Consider the following 20376-nt stretch of genomic DNA (forward strand, 5'->3'; position numbering starts at 1 on the left):
CGGAGGGCGCGGGAGCGGGGGGCGGCGCCGGCGGCTCCGGGCTGCGGGGATCCACCTGCTGGTAACGGAGCCCACTGCGCCGCGGCCCGGCCGGAGCTCTGTGCGGGGGAGCTGTGGGCGCCTCTGGGCGCGGGGCCGGCTCGGGGCGCGGCTGGGCCTCGGGGGCGGGCGGCGGGGCGCGGGCGGGGGCGTCCTCCCAGCGTCCCTGCCCCGCGCTGCGCACCCCTGGGGGCCGCGCGCCCTCCCTGCGGCCGGCCGGGCGCCTGGTGCGTTCCCGGCGCTCCCCGGCGTGGCGGGGCTCGGCGACTTTGGGGAAAAGTGGAGCAAAGTGCGGATCCGGGGGGTGCGGAAGGGGAGGGACAGCTGCCTGCGGGACCCGGGGGCTGCGCGGGAGTCGGCGCCTTCGCGGGGCCGCGGGGCAGGTGGGCGGGGGCCGGACGGTCCGGGGCGCAGGGGCAGGGGTTGCTCCCGGAGGGAACCGGCCGTGAAGCCTTCGCAGGGAATTTTCACACAAAGTGAAGGGCTGCGGGGCCCGCGTGAAAGACCACCCCCCCCCCGATTCCCCAGGCCTCAGCTCCCTCCGTATGGAGGAAGCCGCAGTAGGACCCTGAGGCTGGGTCTCGGTGACTCCACCAAGTGTGCCAGGTGACATCTCGGAGGCGAGCTTTTCTGAGCTGGCTTTTCTGAGCCACTTGCACACCCGCCTTTATTCCTCGCAACAGTGCGTTTCTCTGGAGCGGTTTCATTGCCTACATTCCGCATTGGAAAATAGAAGCAGTCACAATGTATGCTTGGAATGCTTTCCATGTATTTTGCTGTTGTGCTTTTGTTGTTGGACGAATTATTTGATAAAAGATAACAACAGAGTCGTTCGTTGGAACGTAGACTGTAAATTTAGAATAAAAATATGCGTTTTGTGGTTTATGTTTCTTTTTCTGAATGTTTAAAAAATACTTTGATGAACAGGTTATCTTGACATAGATTTCTTTAACCCACACGTGTAAATCCGCAAACGCACTGGGCGATGACATTATGTAAGCTGTATTAAAGAAAACTGACCCGTTTATAAATGGCAAATAAATGAATTTTGCCATAATTGTGGTGTGTAAAGTTATATAGGCTTACGTCATGGATTTTATTGATTCTGGGTATCAGGGATTATTGTGCCTTTCATTCTTAAGGCACCTCTTCCCTGTCAGTGGGATGCTGATTAAGGAATATGCCAAACGTTCAGCAAAGTGTTCTCAGCCATGGACTATATTGAGTATTTCAGAGAACACTTTAAAATAAGGTTTTGTGTCCAGTAATAAAATGAAGACTGAAGGCCTTAACGGATTGCTAACAAAACAGTCTGGTGTCTAGAGTTGAAAGTTCCATTCACCTTTGGGAGGGTGGAGAAATAACTAGCAATTTTAGCCACTACCTTTTTTTTGTTGTTAAAGATTCAAACGTGTTAGTCTCCGAGAATATTAAGAGACTAGATTAAAAAATTTTTGCAAATGTGGACACTAATAAAAATGTGGGTCACCTGTGCCTTACAAGCCAGCCTGTGAATTATGTCTTATGATTGAAGAGCGAGTAGCTCCTTGGTTTTTTCCTGTCCGAAGAGTTTCTTCACTTGTGCTGTGCAGTTAAACTTATTAGCTGGGAAACCCTAATTAAAAATGTATGACTACATTCTTACTGAGTAAAACACTCATTTTTTTCTTGCAAAACTTCAGGGCTTATTTGCTAGTAGAATTCATTGTAGGTATCTTCTTCAGAGTTTCATAACTTCCCGGATCCAGTATTTTTTAATTTTTTCATATATTAGGGGTAGTATATCAATAGTGTACTTTGGTTTCAGAGTTCATTTACTTTTACTTGTCTCTCTGCATGTCTACGGATTTTTTTTTTTTACGAGTTTTATTTGTATTTAGTAAAACTTTTTAAATATCCTTTACTATATGATGGGCTCTTTACCTCCCCCATTATGAATTGAGTGCTTACTCTAATAACCTGTGTGGTTTTTAGATCTTTTGCTAGAACAAAATTCTTTCTGAAGTGAAACAGGGCTAAGTAGATAGCAGCTGAAAGTTATAAGTATTTTAATATAATGCCACAGAGGGATTAACATTCCAAGTTATATAATTCATAGAATTATCACCCCTGTTTTTATAATCAGAATTCATTACTGGGTGCTTATTGATTTAAGACAATTAGAGGAGATTTGCAATGAATTTTTTTTTTTTTTTTTTTTTTTGAGACGGAGTCTTGCTCTGTTGCCCAGGCTGGAGTGCCGTGGCGTGATCTCGGCTCACTGCAACTTCTGCCTCCCAGGTTCAAGTAATTCTGCTGCCTCAGCCTCCCGAGTAAGCTGGGATTACAGGCACCTGCCACCATGCCCAGCTAATTTTTGTATTTTTAGTGGAGACAGGGTTTTGTCGTGTTGGCCAGGCTGGCCTTGAACTCCCGACCTCAGGTAATCTGCCTGCCTCGGCCTCCCAAAGTGCTGGGATTACAGGCATGAGCCACTGCACCTGGCCACTGTGAAGATTTTAATTCTAAACTGTAGATATGGTCATGTTTGATGTTAACTTGTCTTAACTGTAGAAGGTGAATAAATTCAGTCTTAGAGAACAATGATAACTTCTACTTGAGAATATTTTTAGAGCTCTTTGTCTTCAGGTAGTAAAAGAGGTTAGGTGCTTCTAGAATATTATATGGAAGATACAGCTACTGTCTGAGGAGGGTTAACAGGCATAGTTTGGTGGAGGGTGGTGGTGAGGTATTAGCCAAAAGCTACAGGAAGTGGAGATTTGTTTAAAGTTGCATGTTTAGACTTTGAAATTTTCCATGAATTTTGCAGCTTACTCCATAGTAGATCAGTGTGTGTTATATAATTTTTTTTTTAATTTACACTTACAGTTGGGTATAATTAATACTCTGGGAAGATTCTGCAGTTTAACCTGATGCTTAGAGTATCCCTGGCACTTAGCTTCATATTGCCAGGTGCAGGTGCCTCGTTTGAGAGAGAAAGTGTATAGTGGATGAGAGCTTGGACTTTGGAGTCAAACAAATTCGCGTTATTTCTCTGGATTCATTTCCTTATGTGTAGAACAGGGTTAATAATGCCTGCCTCGTAGGATTTTGTGAAGATTTAAACCATATGGTAGATCAGGCACAGAGGAAACATTTCATAAGTTGTAGTGGCTATCATTATTATTACTATGCCCCTGTGATCTTTCTTTACTAGGGGGAATTTCTAGTAATGTTCAGTGTTAAGAAGCAGTGGTGGTGGCAAGTTCTGAATTGCCTGCAATTGGCTGCTTTAATCAGTCATGCTCTTCCCTGGAGAGAATTTTCTCTTGGGACTGCTGGCCATGTTTGGAGGTACATTAATTTCCCTGCTACAGTGTCAGTAAATTGCCAGGTGCATCCTGTGGCACCCCCTGAGGCTACCAGGAATCTGTGCACATCTTGGAGGGCCCGATGTGCCTCCAGGGATTGAGACTGACCATGCATAGAGTGGACTGGAACCAGTAGCTGGCTGGTTTTGTTGTTGTTGTTGTTCAATTAACCAAAAAAGTTTGGTTTTTAGTACAGTTAACATTTTTTGAGAACCTATTACATGCTGAATGCTGTGCTTAAGACCATTTCGTTCCCTTTTCCCAATAGCTTTGTTCGTTCAGCGGTGATTTCCCAGATTTCTTGAGTTAAAGCAATGCAGAGTGATAGGGCCTGAGGCATACCGTATCCTGGTTGGATTGCCGCGTTTTCTAAAGGCTTAAATATTTCCAGTTTATTTACACCCTGGGAGTGGGTTAGTCACTGGAAAAACGAGGTTTATTTTATGACCGTGATAAATAGCAGTAATAACTGTAACCTTTTTATAATTTATGACAATATGTGAAAGAGTTCACAGGACAGATTGTTTCCTCATTTTATGAATGAAACCTTGAGACCTAGATAAGTGGCATGCCCCGAATCATGTACGTAGTGACAGAGCTGGGTCAAGGGCCCAGGTCTTTTGACCCTTATATGTTGTATTCTGTCAATTTTCTTGTTTAAAAAAAAATTCCTATTATTGTGCAATAGGAAAACTGGGGAGAGTGAAGTTTATGTTACTCAGGAACCATTGTGTGATCGTTAGAGTTCTCATCTTGGAATCTGTGAGCTCCGTTTCTCCCTTTAAAATCAGTAGCCGTCACTTGCTTTTACAGACAAAACAAAACCAATGAGCAGGGAATATAGTTTGAAGCTGTTTTGTATTCTTTTTCCAGGAGGAGCAGGACCAGATAATTCTAGTATGTTAAATGAGTAGTTTCGATGTAGGGATAATCTTTATAGATACAATTTAGCCAAAAGTCTGTTTATAATGACGAATAGTAAATGAAGAAACTTACATTTTGCATTCCTGAATGAGCTTGTCTTTCTCTTTTCCCCCGAATAGGAAGGGAAAAGGCCAAAGCATCAGCGTATGAAGACTACAAAGACAATCCCGTGTACAGTTGTGAACGGCATTCCTGCTAGGCCCCTCCTGCAGATCATCTGAAATGAACCTCTCTTATTGATTTTTGTTGGCCTAGAGCCGGGAGGACTGCATTCAGTTGACTTTCAGGGTGAGAAGAAAACAGTCCTGGTTGTTGTCATTATACACATATGGACCAGTGTGATGGTGAAATGAGATGAGGCTCCGCAATGGAACTGTAGCCACTGCGTTAGCATTTATCACTTCCTTCCTTACTTTGTCTTGGTATACTACATGGCAAAATGGGAAAGGTAAGGAAAATGACTCAGAAAGCGTGCATGACATGTACTAGACGTTTTGGTTGGTTAAGGTGCCTAAATGCTTAGGTCAAATACCCTGGCAACCTGCATGTTACATGCTATCTGCTGGCAGTTTCTTTCTGATATTAAAATGAAACAGTATTCTTGGACAGAGGAGACAGAATTTCTAATTCCAGTGGGGTTTGTTTTGTTTTCAGTTTCTTATAATTGTACTTGGAGAAACAGATACTGATCAGTGGTTTTTATTATACATGACAGCCGAGCTGAATAATAAAGACTTTTGTTTTGGCATTTTGTTCTTTTTACTAAACATAATAAGTGTTTAATAAGCTTCCTTGTACTGAGTGTTGCATAAAACACTTAAAAGGACACAATTAGTGCCTTCGTGAAATTTACATGCTAATTATGCTAATGATTGGGTGCTATGTAGTTAATGATTTAAACTGCGTGCATTGACAGACTACTCCTTAGGCAAAAATATTTAAGAAGGGATGAGTAGAAATTCTGATCGGAATATTAAAACATTTTTTAAAAATTAATTACGTTTAGACTGTTGAACCGTGTTTTAAAGAGAAGCTATCTGTTCATTGATTGGAATTCTATAATTTAAGGATAATGTATTTATTTGCCTTTCTCTTTTTTAAGAGAAACTACTTGAAGTAAATTCCTACCTATACTTCTTACTTGTCTCCTTTCCTTTGATTGAGGAATGTTGATGATGAGAAGAAAAATGGAAATGTTGAGGTGGCTGCATATTTGGTTTGTTACGGTAGCTGTCATCACCTGGGCTGTTGAAGCTGCTGTTGCTGATGTTGTTTTATTTACTCATATGAACACAACGGAAAAGATTGCTTTGTGACCTTATTTTTTTCTGATGTGTGTTTACATTCATGTCTATATATACATATTGCATATGTATATATCTGTATGTGCATGTATATGTTAAAAAAGCTGATATAAGTTAAAAACATGCTCTGTGCCTTGAGCAAGTAGAGTCTTTTCCCATTCTTTGTCTTTCTCTGAGTTGGACTCTAATTTTGGGGGGAACTCTTGGGGGAAAATGAATGAAAAACTTGCTAAAGGCCTTTTTTCTTTGTGTACAAATACATACATTTTAGAATTCATGTTTTTATTGTACCAAATGAGAAGGCTTAGTCAGGAAGTGCTTTGTTTTTGTTTTTGAGACACAGTTTCACTCTGTCGCCTAGGCTAGAGTGCAGTGGCAAGACCTCTGCTCACTGCAACCTCTGCCTCTGGGTTCAGGCAATTCTTGTGCCTCAGCCACAGGAGTACCTGGGACTACAGGCGCAGGCCACCACGCCCAGCCAATCAAGAAGTAGTTTGAATAGTTAATCAAACTATTGATTGTTCCTGACATGAGCAAAACAAATGACTGGCTATTAAAAGTCTGTTTATGAAATAAGAGGGTTGATGAGCAGAAAAGTGTATATATATATATATATATATATATATATATATTTTTTTTTTAGGAAACTTATCTATTCAGAGAATTATAGTAGTGGAGAAACTTGACCCTTCTTGCTGTGCCTTAGTTGAAAGCTGAGAAGTCTTGGAATCTCCATTTTATTTTTCTTGTTTCTTATGTAAAGGCCTTATAATAAGCATCATTATTTTTATTAAGCTGTCTTTTGAATGAAAATGAATTTAAAAATTAAAGATTCTTTCATCACGCAGCGTTAGAGGCACACACACAGTCTGTTCTCTTTGATCTTCATTCTCTGAATAACTCCGTAATTCCTCTTTGCAAACTTCTGCTCTGATTTTCTACTTAGTGTTTTTTCCCAGACTCTTCCAGGTATCAACACAGGTTTCTGGCTATGGTTACATAAAATCTTCTGTGTTAAATGTTATCGTTTCTGTAACCGCTAAAACTGTTGAGCATTTGGATTCGTTCTAGATAGTTCTGGCAGTCAGACAGCCTGGATTTTCCAGAGAAGTCCTGCTTTGAGAGACTCAATTCTAATGCACTCATAAACCACGTGCTCTGATTTTTATTTTGAAAATGTGGTTTCTGTAACCTTTGACATTGCTAGACTAATGGGGTTTTTTTTTTTTTCATTCATTCATGGGTCCCTTACATGTACATATCTTGCACCTAGCCCTATATTATATGCTATTAATAAGAAAAGCCATAGGTAATTTTATGCCTTTGAGCAGCTCAGGGACTGGTCAGGGAAAGATGCATGTAAACAAATATACCATCAAATGGAATTAGATAGAAACAATAACAGTGCTTGCCTGTAAGTGTATTATATGTATTTTAATCCTCATAACAACCAGGAAGATATTATCCCCTTTCTGTAAATGGAGAAACCAAGGCAGAGTGACTGAGAAACTTACCAAGATCATGTGTTAAGTAGTGGTGTTGAAGTTTGAATTCAAGCAGCCTCATTCAAGAGCTTATGCTCTTAGCTCTTGGTCTGTTGCTCGGAACAGCAGAGGCAGAGGCTACTAATTCTTCAGGTGCGTTACCCAGGAGGTAGAATGTGAAGGATGAATGTGAAGGCCAAGCCAGGCAGAGTGGCGAACACTGTGCATATCAGGTACCAGGAGCTGCATGTGCAGCTACAAGTTCTGAAGGGGAGTAGAGTATGCATGCTTCGAAACTGTGAGATGCTCATTAATACCAGCACATAGGACTCTTAGGCCCTCTCAGTGTTTAGCTGGTAATCACAGTACTGCAAGGTTCTTGTATTGGTTCAAACCCCGAGAGCATGCTAACAGACAACACTAGGCGGTGTGGAGCAACATGCTGTTTTAATGAGCAGGCGGGCTGAGGCCTAAAATGGTGTCAGCCCTAAGTGAGGATGGGGCAAAGGTTTTATAGTCTCCTGTAAATAGGAAGTGTCCTAGTCTGACATAACTGCTACGTTGTACCCACGTGGCCCCTTTCTCAATCTTTAGGGGTGCGTGTCTTCCGGCCGGTTCTCTTGCTGCTTCTGCTGTCTTGCTGGGGCACGCTGCTGGCGCAAGTTGCACCTTGGGACTGGGCCTGAAAAGGGAGGAGTTATTTATCTCCTTAAGCTTTCAGGCCCCCGGGAGAATCTTACAAGTACAGGTTCTAGAAGTACTGGTTTGACATAGTCCTCATTCAGCACTGGAAAGAAAACATGAGCTGGTGCATGGGATTGGCATAGGTTGGGGAGTATTTCAGGAATCCTGCCAGGGAAGCGGTGGTGCAAGACAGAGTAACAGTTTCAGCGGGGTATACCGGATTCCCACATAAAAAAGAGGCGGATTTCCAATTATGTGGAATGGACAGACTGGGACAGTTGTAGGTGGGTGTTGTGAGAGTGGGGCAGGAGGAGTTACATGTCTGTCTTGCTGGGAGGAGCAGGGCTCCTGATGGAACCTCCTGCTGGTCAGGCGCAGTCTAGACCCTGGGCGAGGTGGATGAAGCAGTCATAGCTCCCTGTCCATGGGGACAGAGACTGGTATTATTTTTGCAGTGCCTGATCCAGTGGTGCTTAGTAAACGTGTAATAAGCATTTGTTAGATAAATGATTGATTCCTTCAGCAAAAATGTTTTTAAACAGCTTGAGATATAATTTACATACTATATAATTCATCCATTTAAAGTGTGCAACGAATCGGGTTTTGGTATATTCACAGATACAGATCCATCACCACAGTCAATTTTAGAGCATTTTTATCACTTCAAAAAGAAATCCTGTACCCTTTAGCTATTACTGTCCTAATCCCTACCTTCCTCCCCTCCCCTCCTAGGGGTTAGGCAACCACTAACTTTTCTGTCTCTCCAGATTTCCCTATTCTGGATTTTCAGATCAGTGTAATCATATAGTATGTGGTCTTTTGTGACTGTCTTCTTTGACTTAGTTTCATCTTTTCAACGTTCACCCATGTAGTGGCAGATCACTTCACAGTGGGGTTGCTGCACAGTACACAGAAAGGATATGCACTTTGCCCCTTTTTACAGCTGAATAATGGTCCCTTGTATGGACAGACCACACTGTTTATCTGTCCATCCATCCGCTGGTGAACTTTGGGTTGTTTCTAACTTTTGGCTAATTATGAATAATGCTGCTAGAAACATTCAGGTACATGTTTCTGTGTGGACATGTGTTTTTATTTCTCTTGGGTATTTACCAAGGAGTGGAATTGCTGAGTCCTATCATAACTCTATTATGTGTAATCATTTGAGGAATTACCAGACTTTTTCAAAGTGATAGGACCTGTACATATTCTTATTCTTTTACTTCAATCCGTTTATCTTTGAATTTATTGTGTGTCTTCTGTAGACAACATAATAGTTGGATCATGCCTTTTAAAATCCAGTCTGACACTCTCTGCGTTTTGATTGGGTTGTATATTCATACATATTTAATGCTATTATTAATATAACTGGATTCATTTCTGTCATCTGACTTTTTGTTTTTCCCGTGCCTCATGTCTTTTTTTGTTCCTGTGTTCCTACCTTATTGCTTTTTTTGCATTGATTGAATTCTAGTATAGCATTTTAATTTCATCAATGACTTTTTCACTACTTTTGAGTATTTTTAGTAGTGTCTCAACAGAATCAGCTTTAGATTTATACTAGCTTCATTTTAGTAATATATAGGAGTGTTTCTCCTATGTAGGTCTGTTCCTTTTTACCCTTTTGTGGGGTATTGTTATACATATTATATCTGTTAATGTTGCAAACTAAACAATATATTGTTATAATTATTATTTTTATGTGTTATTATTTCCTTAGCCCATTACAGTTTTATTTCCATCTACCTCTTCTGTGCTTATTACTGGCAATTATATTACTGATATATTTCCACATGTTATAGACCCAGTAATGAATTATATAAATATTTTATACAATTGACTTTTTAAATCAGTTAACAGAAAGAAGAAAAAATACATTAATAGTGTATATGCTAATTTCATAATTATTGCTGCTTTTTGTGTGGATTTGAACCACCATCTGGGGTCACTTCCTTTCAGCCTGAAGAATTTCCCTTCGTGTTTCTTATAAGGCATGTCTGCTAACAATGAATGCCCTCAGCTTTTGTTTATTTTCATGTCTTTACTTCACCTTTATTTTTGAAAGATAGTTTTTCTGGACATAGGATTCTTAGTTAACAAGGGCTTTTGTTGTTTTTGAACACTGTGTGTTATTGCATTGCCTTTGTCCTCTTAAGTCAGCTATTAATCTTAATGGAAGTTCCCTTGTAAGTCATGTCATTTTTCTCTTGCAGCTTTCAAGATTTTCTTGTGTTTGACTTTTTTCATTTTCACCATGTGTTTGTGGGTCTCTTTTATTGACCCTGTTTGGAGTCTGTTGAGCTTCCTGGATGAATAGCTTATTGTTCTTCAGTAAATTTGGGAAGTATTAAGTCATTATTTCTTTGAATGTTTTTTCTTCTCCTTTCTCTCTCCTTTGCTTCTGGTATTCCCATTACACATGTGGTGGTGCGCTTATTGGTGTTCCACCTTTGTCTGAGGGTGTGTTCATTTTTCTTCATTTTTTTTTCTCCCTCTTGAGCTTACATAATCTCTACCAACCTGTCTTCAAGTTTGCTGATTCTTTCTCCATTGTGTTCAAATCTATTGTTGAGGTGTGTATTAGTTAGGGTTCATCAGAGAAACAGAACACACACACACACAAACCTGTGCACACACACACAAGAAGATTTATTATAGGAACTGACACATGTGATTATGGAGGCTGAGAGGTCCTAGTATCTGCCGTCCGCAAGCTGGAGAACCAGGAAAGCTGGTGGTGTAGTTCAGTCTCAGTCCAAAAGCCTGGAGATAAGGGAGCCAATGATGAAAGTCCCAGTTCAAGTTCAAAGGCCCGAGGACCAGGTGGGCTAATGTCTGAGGGCGGGATATCCTAGCTCAGACCAGAAACAGATTTGCCCTTCCTCCACCTTTTTGATCTACGCAGGCTCTTAATAGATTGGATGATACCCACCCACATTGGTGAGGGTCATCTTTCCTCAGTCTACGGATTCAAATGCTGATCTCCTCTAGAAATACCCTCACAGATATATCCAGAAATAATGTTTTACCAGCTGTCTGGGCATTCCTTAGCGCCATGAGATTGACACATAAAATTAACCATCACAAGGTCTTCTAGTGAATTTTTACTTCTATTGTACTTTTCAACTCCAGAATTTCCATTTGGTTCTTTCTTAAAATTTCTGTCTTCATATTGATAGTTTATATTTGATGCCACTCTGCCATACCTTCTTTTACTTCTTCAATTAAATTTTCTTTTAGTTCTGTGAGTTTATTTATAATGGCTAATTTGAAATCCTTTTAAGAATAAATCCTGGCTGGGCATGGTGACTCATGCCTGTAATCCCAGCACTTTGGGAGGCTTGAAGCAGGTAGATCACCTGAGGTCAGGAGTTCGAGACCAGCCTGGCCAATATGGCAAAACCCCGTCTCTACTAAAAATATAAAAATTAGCTGGGCATGGTGGTGGGCACCTGTAATCCCAGCTACTAGGGAGGCTGAGGCAGGGAGAATTGCTTGAACCCAGGAGGCAGAGGTTACAGTGAGCTGAGATTGCCCCACTGTACTCCAGCCTGGGTGACAGAATTAGACTCCGTCTCAAAAAATAAATAAAAATAAATAAATAAATCCAACATCTAGTTCATCTAGCTGTACTCACAGGCAGTTTCTGTTACCTGCCTGGGTTTTTTCCCATGTTTGGTGTATTGGTTGTATTTTTCTGTTTCTTTGTACATCTCATAATTTTTTATTGGAAACTGGACATTTTAGAGAAATGTATTTTAGCAACCCTGGGTACTAAGGTCCCCTTCATCTGTTATTATTTGCTGGTTTATTTGTTTAGTGGCTGGCTGGAACTTCAGCTCTTGGTTTGCCCACACTCACCCTGGGATGCTCCTTTACTCTTTCTGAGACTCCCACAGTAGTTGCCAGCTGATTGTTTTATTATTTACACCAATGCTCTGGGGCGTACATTCTGCTACCAACTAAATTTTGGTTCCTTTTTTTTTCTTTTTGACCTATGATATGTTCTGTGATAAAATTGTGATTCCTTTGAAGAAATCGTTTCTGAGGACAGTGTCTGATATTTTTCTGACCCCAAGAGTGTTATGCCCAGACCGTTTATTCCCCGGAGAAGACCACCAGAGTCCAGAGTCAAAGCCAAGCGGCAAGGATCTTTACTGCAAGTTCGAACTTGGTCCCTCCGCTCCACAGCATACAAGAGGGCCCTGAACGATGCATGTGCTCGCTTTTTATAGCCCGATGTAAACAGGACTTGTAAGGTTACAGAGGAACAAGGGAATCCTTTTGGTTAACATTTCAGGTTATACGTTTTGCAGTTTTCTATTGGTTCCCGTGCTTTCAGTAAAACCACTTCACAAACAGTTGTGACCTTATCGGGGGCTCTCCAGGTGGTGTTTGTACTGGGCCCAGGAAATTGAGACAAAGGATATATGGAGGAATGTGTTTGTACTGGGCCCAGGACTGAGATATATGTTTGTACTGGGCCCAGGAAGTTGAGACAAAGGATATATGCAGGAATGTGTTTGTACTGGGCCCAGGACTGAGATATATGTTTGTACTGGGCCCAGGAAGTTGAGACAAAGGATTTATGTTTGATCTCTTTCAAGAGGACTCCTCCTTTCCACCTCTTTTGCACGTTCTCTCCTGCAAGTTAATCCCCACACTCCAGGCTGTATCTTCACTAGATCCACAGTTGTCCCCATTCTCTCACCACAGCGTTCACTGTTTTTGAGGGGGCTCTTGGGCCCAAACTTCTCCAGGCACTATTGCAAATGAAGCCCCTTCTTTGGGAAGAGACTAGGAGCTGTTTTGTGGCTCCAGGCAAGATTTCTGAGTCTTGAGGTGGGACTGAGGATAATGACAGGTTTTTCTCTGAGTGGCAGCCCCACTCTAGGAGCTGAGCACTAAGTGGAGAGGCCAGGAGGTTGAGGTTCTTGTGGCTCTGCTTTTCCAGGTGTGGAACCACTGCCTTACAAGCCCCAGGAAGGGCTCTCAGGGCCCTCATATTCTCAGGACACTGCACGCAAGGTAGAGCCTCCGTTCCATCAGCAGGGGTTGTGTAGAATAAGAGAGAGCCCCCACATCTCAGTTGCACTTGCCTGGGACTTAACCTTAGCTACAGGCAGCTGGGGGCAGCAGGAGAAAAGTTGAAGTCCTGATTCTCCCAGGATGAAATCCCACAGCTTGGAGCTGGAGAGCAAAGGGAGCCCTGTGTTCTTGGCTGCTGTAGTCTGGAGTGAGGTCTCTACCTCACTGGTTGAGGAGAGGAGAGCGGGGAATGATCTTGGTTCAAATACCGTGCTCTCACCTTTCTCACTGAATTCTTATAGATTTTCTCGTATAGGTATTTCTTCATTTGCTATTTGTCCTTGAGACAATTTTCAGGTCCTCTTAAGAGGTTTTTAAAACAATAGTTGTACTAGTTTCAGTTCACAGGGGATCAGCAGAGCTTATGCTGTTGCGTTGGAAGTGGAGCTCCAAAAATATTTTGAAAATGCTTTATTCATTACCAGATTTCATCAAATTTAATACGCCATTTGATGCACCATGATTATAAAGTACTGCTAAGCAGGAAAAGCAACTGCTGATTAAACTATGACATGCCATCACGTGTAAGAGTCACCTTGATTTCAGATGTTGAAATATGGGAGAAAATGTGTACCTTTGAATCAGTAGACTGCAATATATTCTGAGAAAACACGTACTGCAAGAAAAGATCAGATTCATATCCTGTTAGCTAGAACAGAAACACCAGACAAAGCATTTTATGGCAAACTATGATTCTTCTTTGTAAACAGTGAATCAAAGTGTTTAGATTTGTTTGTCTTTACAGAATAAGCAAAGCTACTTTCAAATACGATATAAGGAAAATTAATATTAAGTCAAGGATTTGGAATATGCTGTCATCATCCTGGCTTACCGAAATTGTCGACCTGTGTTTTTTGAGTGCCTTCTGTGTCCAGGCACTGTCTGTGACCTGGAATACATTAGCATTCGAACACGTTAGAGGAATAATCTTGCCTTAGTGTAGGAGAGGAGGGAGGAGAAAGCTGAGAAACAGTAAAACAGTAAATTAAACAGTAAGTTGAACAGCAGTAAATGTTTTAAAAAAACTTTATTATGAAATATTTTCAGATTTACAATAAATGTACAAAAATAGTACACAGATTTTCCCTTATACCTAGCCTTCCCCAATATTAGCAACTGTATATAATCAGAGTAGAATAATTTTGTAAACCAAAAAATTAATTTTGATTTAAAATTATTAACTAATCTACAAATCTTATTTGAATTTCACCTGCGTTCCCACTAATGTCCTTCTGTGCCAGAGTCTAGTCTAGAATCCCACAGTGCATTTAGTTGTCATGTCCTCTTACTTTCTTCCAGCATGCAAAATTTCCTCCATCTTTTTTTTTTTGAGATGGAGTCTCGCTATGTTGCCCAGGCTGCAGTGCAGTGGCACGACCTCGGCTCACTGCAACCTCCACCTCCCGTGTTCAAGCCATTCTCCTATCTCAGCCTCCTTAGTAGCTGAGATTACAGGTGCCCTCTACCGTGCCTGGCTCATTTTGTATTTTTAGTAGAGATGGGGTTTCACCATGTTGGCCAGGCTGTTCTTGAACTCCTGACCTCAGGGGATCTGTCCGCCTCGGCTTCCCAAAGTGCTGGGAGTACAGGTGTGAGCCACTGTGCCTGGCCCTTTCTTTGTCTTTTATGTCCTTGACATTTTTGTGGAATGCCCCTTAATTTGAATTTGCCTGCTGATTTATCTGGTTAGATTGAGGCACAGTCGTATACTTATATGGTTGAATAAGTATATGTGGTTGAATCTCTGTATACACAGATTCAACCAACCACAGATGGAAAATGTAGTTAGGTCTTCAGCGTTTGTACTGAAATATATACAAACTTATTTTTGGTCATTATTCTCTAAAAAACATAGTATAGTAACTTTATATAGCATTTACATTGTATTAGATATTATAATATTATAAGTAATCTAGAGATGATTTAAAGTATACAAGACGCTGTGTATAGGTCACATGTAAATACTGTGTCATATATCAGAGACCTGAGCATCTGCAGATTTTGGTATCCTCAGAGATACTGGAACCTATCCCCCATGGATATCAAGGGACAACTCTAATGCATTTTTGACAGGAATACCACAGAAATGATGTTGATGTTCTGTCCTTTTTTTTGAGATGGAGTTTCGCTCTGTAGCCCAGGCTGGAGTGCAGAGGTGCAATCTCGGCTCACTGCAACCTCTGCCCCCCGGGTTCAAGCAATTCTCCTGCCTTAGCCTCCTGAGCTGCTGGGATTCCAGGTGCCCACCACCACACCCAGCTAAGTTTTGTATTTTTAGTAGAGACGGAGTTTCTCTATGTTGTCCAGGCTGGTCTCAAACTCCTGACCTCAGGTGATCTACCTGCCTTGGCCTCCCAAAGTGTTAGGATTACAGGCGTGAACCACCACACCCAGCTACCTTTTTTTGGTTTTTTTGAAACGGGGTCTCACTCTGTCACACAGGGTGGAGCGATGTAGTATGATCATGGTTCACTGCAGCCCTGACTTCCCGGGCGCAATCGGTCTCCTCACCTCAGCTTCCAAAGTTGAGGGAAGGACCTCAGGCATGCACTACCATGCCCGGCTAATTTTTACAATCTTTTGTAAAGACAGGGTCTCACTGTGTTGTCCAGGCTGGTCTCGAACTCCTGGGCTCAAGCAGTCCTCCTGCCTCAGCCTCCCAGACTGCTAGAATTACAGGCATGAGCCACTGCACCCTGGCTGTGGCCTTCAGTTACCACATTATATCAGGAGGTGTGTGATGTTGATGTGTCTTGTTACTGATGTGTGTGTGATGTTTGCTTCGACCACTTGGTTGAAGTGGTGTCTGACAGGCTTTTCCACTGTAAAGTTACAATTTTTCTGTTGTAATTAATAAGCATTTTGTGGCAGCCAATTTCCTGTTTCTCATTATATTTTTACCTACAAGTGTTAACATCCTTTGATGATTTTTGCCTGCAGCAGTTTTTTCAAACTTTTATTTTAAGTTCAAGGGTACAAATGCAGATGTGTTGCATAGGTAAACTTGTGTCGTGGGGTTTGTTGTAAAGATTATTTCATTACCCAGGTATTACACCCATGAGTTATTTTTTCTGATCCTCTTCCTCCTCACACCCTCCACCCTCCTAAAGGCCCCAGTGTCTGTTGTTTCCCTCTGCGTGTCCATGTGTTCTCGTTTAGCTGCCACTTAGGAGAACATGGCACATTTGGTTTTCTGTTCCTGTGTTAGTTTGCTAAGGATAATGGCCTCCAGCCCCATCCATGTCCCTGCAGAGGACATAATCTCATTTTTTTTTATGACTGCCTGCAGCAATTCTTAACTGTGGTGTTTTCCAAATGTAACTTTCTGTTTCCATCATTCATTCTGTACTTATTAATTAATTGGAATTCCACTGTAAGGAAGAGATGAGATATCTCTTCTCCCTCATTTTTCTTTTTTTCTCTCTCTTTTTTTTTTTTTTGAGATGAAGTCTAGCTCTGTCACCCAGGCTGGAACACAGTGACACAGTCTCGGCTCACTGCACCCTCTGCCTCTCGGATTCTCGGATTCAAGTGATTCTTGTGCCTCTGCCACCTGAGTAGCTGAGATTACAGGTGTGCGCCACCACGCCCAGCTACTTTTTTTTTGTATTTTTAATAGAGACAGGTTTCACCATGTTGGCCAGGCTGGTCTTGAACTCTTGACCTCAGGTGATCCACCTGCCTCAGCCTCCCAAAGTGCTGGGATCACAGGCTTGAGTCACCACGCCTGGTCCTCCTTCATTTATTTCTTTACGTAAGTATGAACTCATGGATATTTATTTAATTCTGTGGGTTATGATCCTTTATTACAGTAACTTATTTTGTTGTTTACATTGTCTCAGAGGTGGCCATTAGAAGCTTCCTCAAGTTGGCTTCTGAGCCTTTTGTTGTGCCCCTATTGTTTTATTCAAATTTATCGAGGTGCAATTAACATAACAAAATTAACCCTTTTAAAATAAACAATTTAGTACATTCACAATGTTGTGCAACTACCACCTCTATCTAGTCTCCATCATTTTTAGAGCCATTTTTTCCTTTCTGATACCATAGCATGCTCCAGGCTTGTCCTGTGTTTTCTCTACCCCAGTCCTGGAAGCGATCATTTTTCCAAGGAGCCTCTAGTTCCTTTGGAGAATGGAGTCTCGCTATGCCCATTCCTACTGTGGCATCATCTTTCCAGTCCCTCTCAGTGCACAGAGCGAGGGGATACGTGTGTGCATGCATAGCATCCGCAGCTATTACCGTGTCCACCTGCGTTTCTTAAAACTAAACACCATGAATTCATAGTGATCCCTCAGATTTTAATCAAATACTGTAGTATCCATGCTAGTCTCCTCTTTTCCTTATTTGTAAGTCCTGTCTCTGATGGTAAAAAACATGACTCTGGCAGGGTGCGGTGGCTCATGCCTGTAATCCCAGCACTTTGGGAGGCCGAGGCAGGTGGCTCACTTGAGGTCAGGAGTTTGAGACCAGCCTGGCCAACATGGTGAAACCCCATCTCTACTCAAAATACAAAGAATTAGCTGGGCGTGGTGGGTGCGCCTGTAGTCCAGCTGTTCAGGAGGCTGAGACACTAGAATAGCTTCAGCCTGGGAGGTGGAGGTTGCAGTGAGCTGAGATTGTGCCGCTGAGATCGCACCACTGCACTCCAGCGTGGGTGACAGAGTGAGACTGTCTCAAAGAAAAAAAAAAACTCTTACTATCCCAATATAATTGCTTATGCTCAATCCCGTTATATACAAACAGTAGTTTCAGAATTCTAACCCATACACAAGCGAAAATTAAATTTACTAGGGTACAATGTTTGTGCATAGTTCTTTTTGTATTTAGTCTTGTAATGTACAGATGCTGTTTTCTAAAGTTACTTAGCTTATATTTTAGTCACTTCCTCTTCTGTGTGGTTATGTTATTCATTTATAATCTGTTTAGGTCCATATATTACTGTTTGTATTCTGTTTTGGGTTTCTTCTGTGTCCTGCTAATTGCAATCATTTACATTTTGGATATGTGAAACATCTTGATTCTGAGTCAGAACAGGAAAAAAGGTATGCTGAGAGATGTGTCTCTTCTCATGCCTTCTGTCCCATTTCTATTCCTTCCTGCTTTCGACCCAGTTCCCATCCATCCCTTGTAGGTATTCAATCTCACTATCTTCTGGTTTATCCTTCCTGGATTTCTTTTGTATTTTTATTGTAGGCAGGGTTTCACCATGTTGGCCAGGCTGGTCTGGAACTCCTGACCTCAAGTGATCCACCTGCCTCAGCCTCCCAGAGTGCTGGGATTACAGGTGTGAGCCACTGTGCCTGGCCTACAGGTTTTTTGTTTCTTGTTTTTTGTTTTTGTTTATTTTTTTAGAGTAGATTTAGCCTTCATTTTTTTATTCAAACCACGGTAAATCAAGAATTTGGTTTTTGGGAGAAAACTCTAGTTGCCAATTATGTTGTAAACATGAAAGTCTGGGGATAGAATTGATTTGATTAACATTTAGATTTAAATAACTTACTTGGGAAAAGTGGATTCTGTATCTTTTTTTTGCTGAAGTATATTTTGCATGTCTATTAATATTTACTTTTCAAAACCTAAAGATAAAAGGCCAATTTTTTTTTTTTTTTTTTTTGAGACATGGTCTTGCCCTGTTGCCCAGGCTGGAGTGCCATGGTGTGATCTCGGCCCACTGCAGCCTCCATCTCCAGGCTCACTGCAGCCTCTGGGCTCAAGAAATCCTCCCACCTTAACCTCTTGAGTAGCAGGGACTACAGGTGTGTACCACCACACCTGGCTAATTTTTAAAAAATTGATTTTTAGTAGAGATGAGGTCTCACAGTGTTGCCACGGCTGGTCTCAAACCCCTGAGCTCAAGCAATCCTCATACCTTGGCTTCCTGAAGTGCTGGGATTACAGGCATGAGCCACTGTGTCTGGCCCAAAAGGGCATTTTTTAAGAAGCTCTGTTCTATATATTTCCAATAGGAAGCTAGAAAGTAACCTAAAGCAAATTATAGTCAGTATTCATTTGGTAAAGTTTGTGTCCAGCTTAAATAATCATAAATGTTCACATGTCAGGGTTTTGTCTTCCCTCCACAGTTGAGATGATATGATTTTCTAACCAAGAAGATGAAGGGTTGGCATGTGAATCCATCTTCAGTTCAGCAGGTTTAGATATTTATTGCATTCGGAGCAGTTTCTCTTCTTTTTTTTTTTTTCTTGAGACAGAGTCTCGCTCCGTCGCCCAGGCTGGAGTGCAGTGGTCAGATCTCAGCTCACTGCAAGCTCTGCCTCCCGGGTTCCCGCCATTCTCCCACCTCAGCCTCCCGGGTAGCTGGGACTACAGGCGCCGCCACCTCGCCCGGGTAGTTTTTTGTATTTTTTAGTAGATACGGGGTTTCACCGTGTTAGCCAGGATGGTCTCGATCTCCTGACCTCGTGATCCGCCCGTCTCGGCCTCCCAAAGTGCTGGGATTACAGGCCTGAGCCACCGCGCCCGACCACAGTTTCTCTTCTTTAAGCAATGTTGAAAGTATAAGAAAGATCTAAAAAGTGCACACATCATAAGTGTACAACTCTATGAGTTGTCACAAAGGGGCACACCTGTGTAACATACTCCAGAAAGCACATTTCGCATTTACCTGTCTTTCCTGTATTTTGGTGCACACATTGGTCCACAACTATTTCAGTCGTCAGGTCAGCAGCTTGTTAAAAAGCAGTCTTTCTCACGGTGCATCTCTGAAGGACCCAGACAAGTGATGAGAATCGGTAGTGTTACTCATGCATTCATGGGGGTGTGAACACAGTGCTGTGATGCACTGGGGTAGAAACAGCACGTTCAAATGAGGGATTCTGCAAAGGCTTCTCATAAGAAGCGGTGTTGGAGTTGGTCCGAAAAGAAGACAGGCATTTAATGGGGGAGAAAGGTATTTCCTGTGTTCATAGCGAAGGTGGATGTTGGACTGATCCCAGGAGTGGGCACGTGGTAGTGTTTGGTCTGATGGATGCAGGTCAGATGCACAAAGGATGGAGAAGAGTGGAGGAGATTGAGGGAATGAGGAGGGCACAGGGACTGTTAGAGCTGGGAGCAGGGATGGTAGCAGTAAAGGTGACGAGAGATCTGAAGGGCTCGGCAGGAATTTGTGGTGAAGAGTGTCATTATGTTACTACTTTATCGTAAATTTTACTTGCTATAAAATATCCTGCTGTGTGTTTTGACTCATGCCCATAATCCCAACACTTTGGGAGGTTGAGGCAGGAGGATCCCTTGAGATGAGCCCGGGCAACAAAGTCAGACTCCATCTCCACAAAAAAATGTAAAAATTAGCCAAGTGTGGTGGCTTTTGTCTGTGGTCCCAGCTACTCAGGAGGCTGAGGCAGGAGGATTGCTTGAGGACTGGGAGGTCGAGGCTGCAGTGAGCCATGATTGATGCTAGCATGGTACTTATGCATGTGTGAATACATGTCTTTTTTTCTCTTGTAAGTTACTTAAGTGGATAGCTGATTTTTTTTTTCTGAA

General features: G+C 42.0%; 1 protein-coding gene across 5 annotated transcripts in view; it reads left to right on the forward strand.

The window, feature by feature from the left end:
• Nucleotides 1-4432: 4432 nt before the first annotated feature.
• The window catches only part of MGAT4A (alpha-1,3-mannosyl-glycoprotein 4-beta-N-acetylglucosaminyltransferase A), a 132219-nt gene continuing 116275 nt past the window's right edge, over nucleotides 4433-20376 (forward strand). For all 5 annotated transcript variants that reach the window (XR_002731478.2, XR_002731479.1, XR_002731477.1 and 2 more), the window contains exon 1: nucleotides 4433-4761. Coding sequence is in view for 2 of the 5 variants with exons in the window: in XM_023211424.1 (XP_023067192.1) it covers nucleotides 4668-4761 (94 nt within the window). In the remaining 3 variants the exon portion in view is untranslated. The remainder of the gene's footprint in view (nucleotides 4762-20376) is intronic.

The sequence above is a fragment of the Piliocolobus tephrosceles genome, chromosome 15 (assembly GCF_002776525.5).
Source record: "Piliocolobus tephrosceles isolate RC106 chromosome 15, ASM277652v3, whole genome shotgun sequence".
NCBI lineage: Eukaryota > Metazoa > Chordata > Mammalia > Primates > Cercopithecidae > Piliocolobus > Piliocolobus tephrosceles.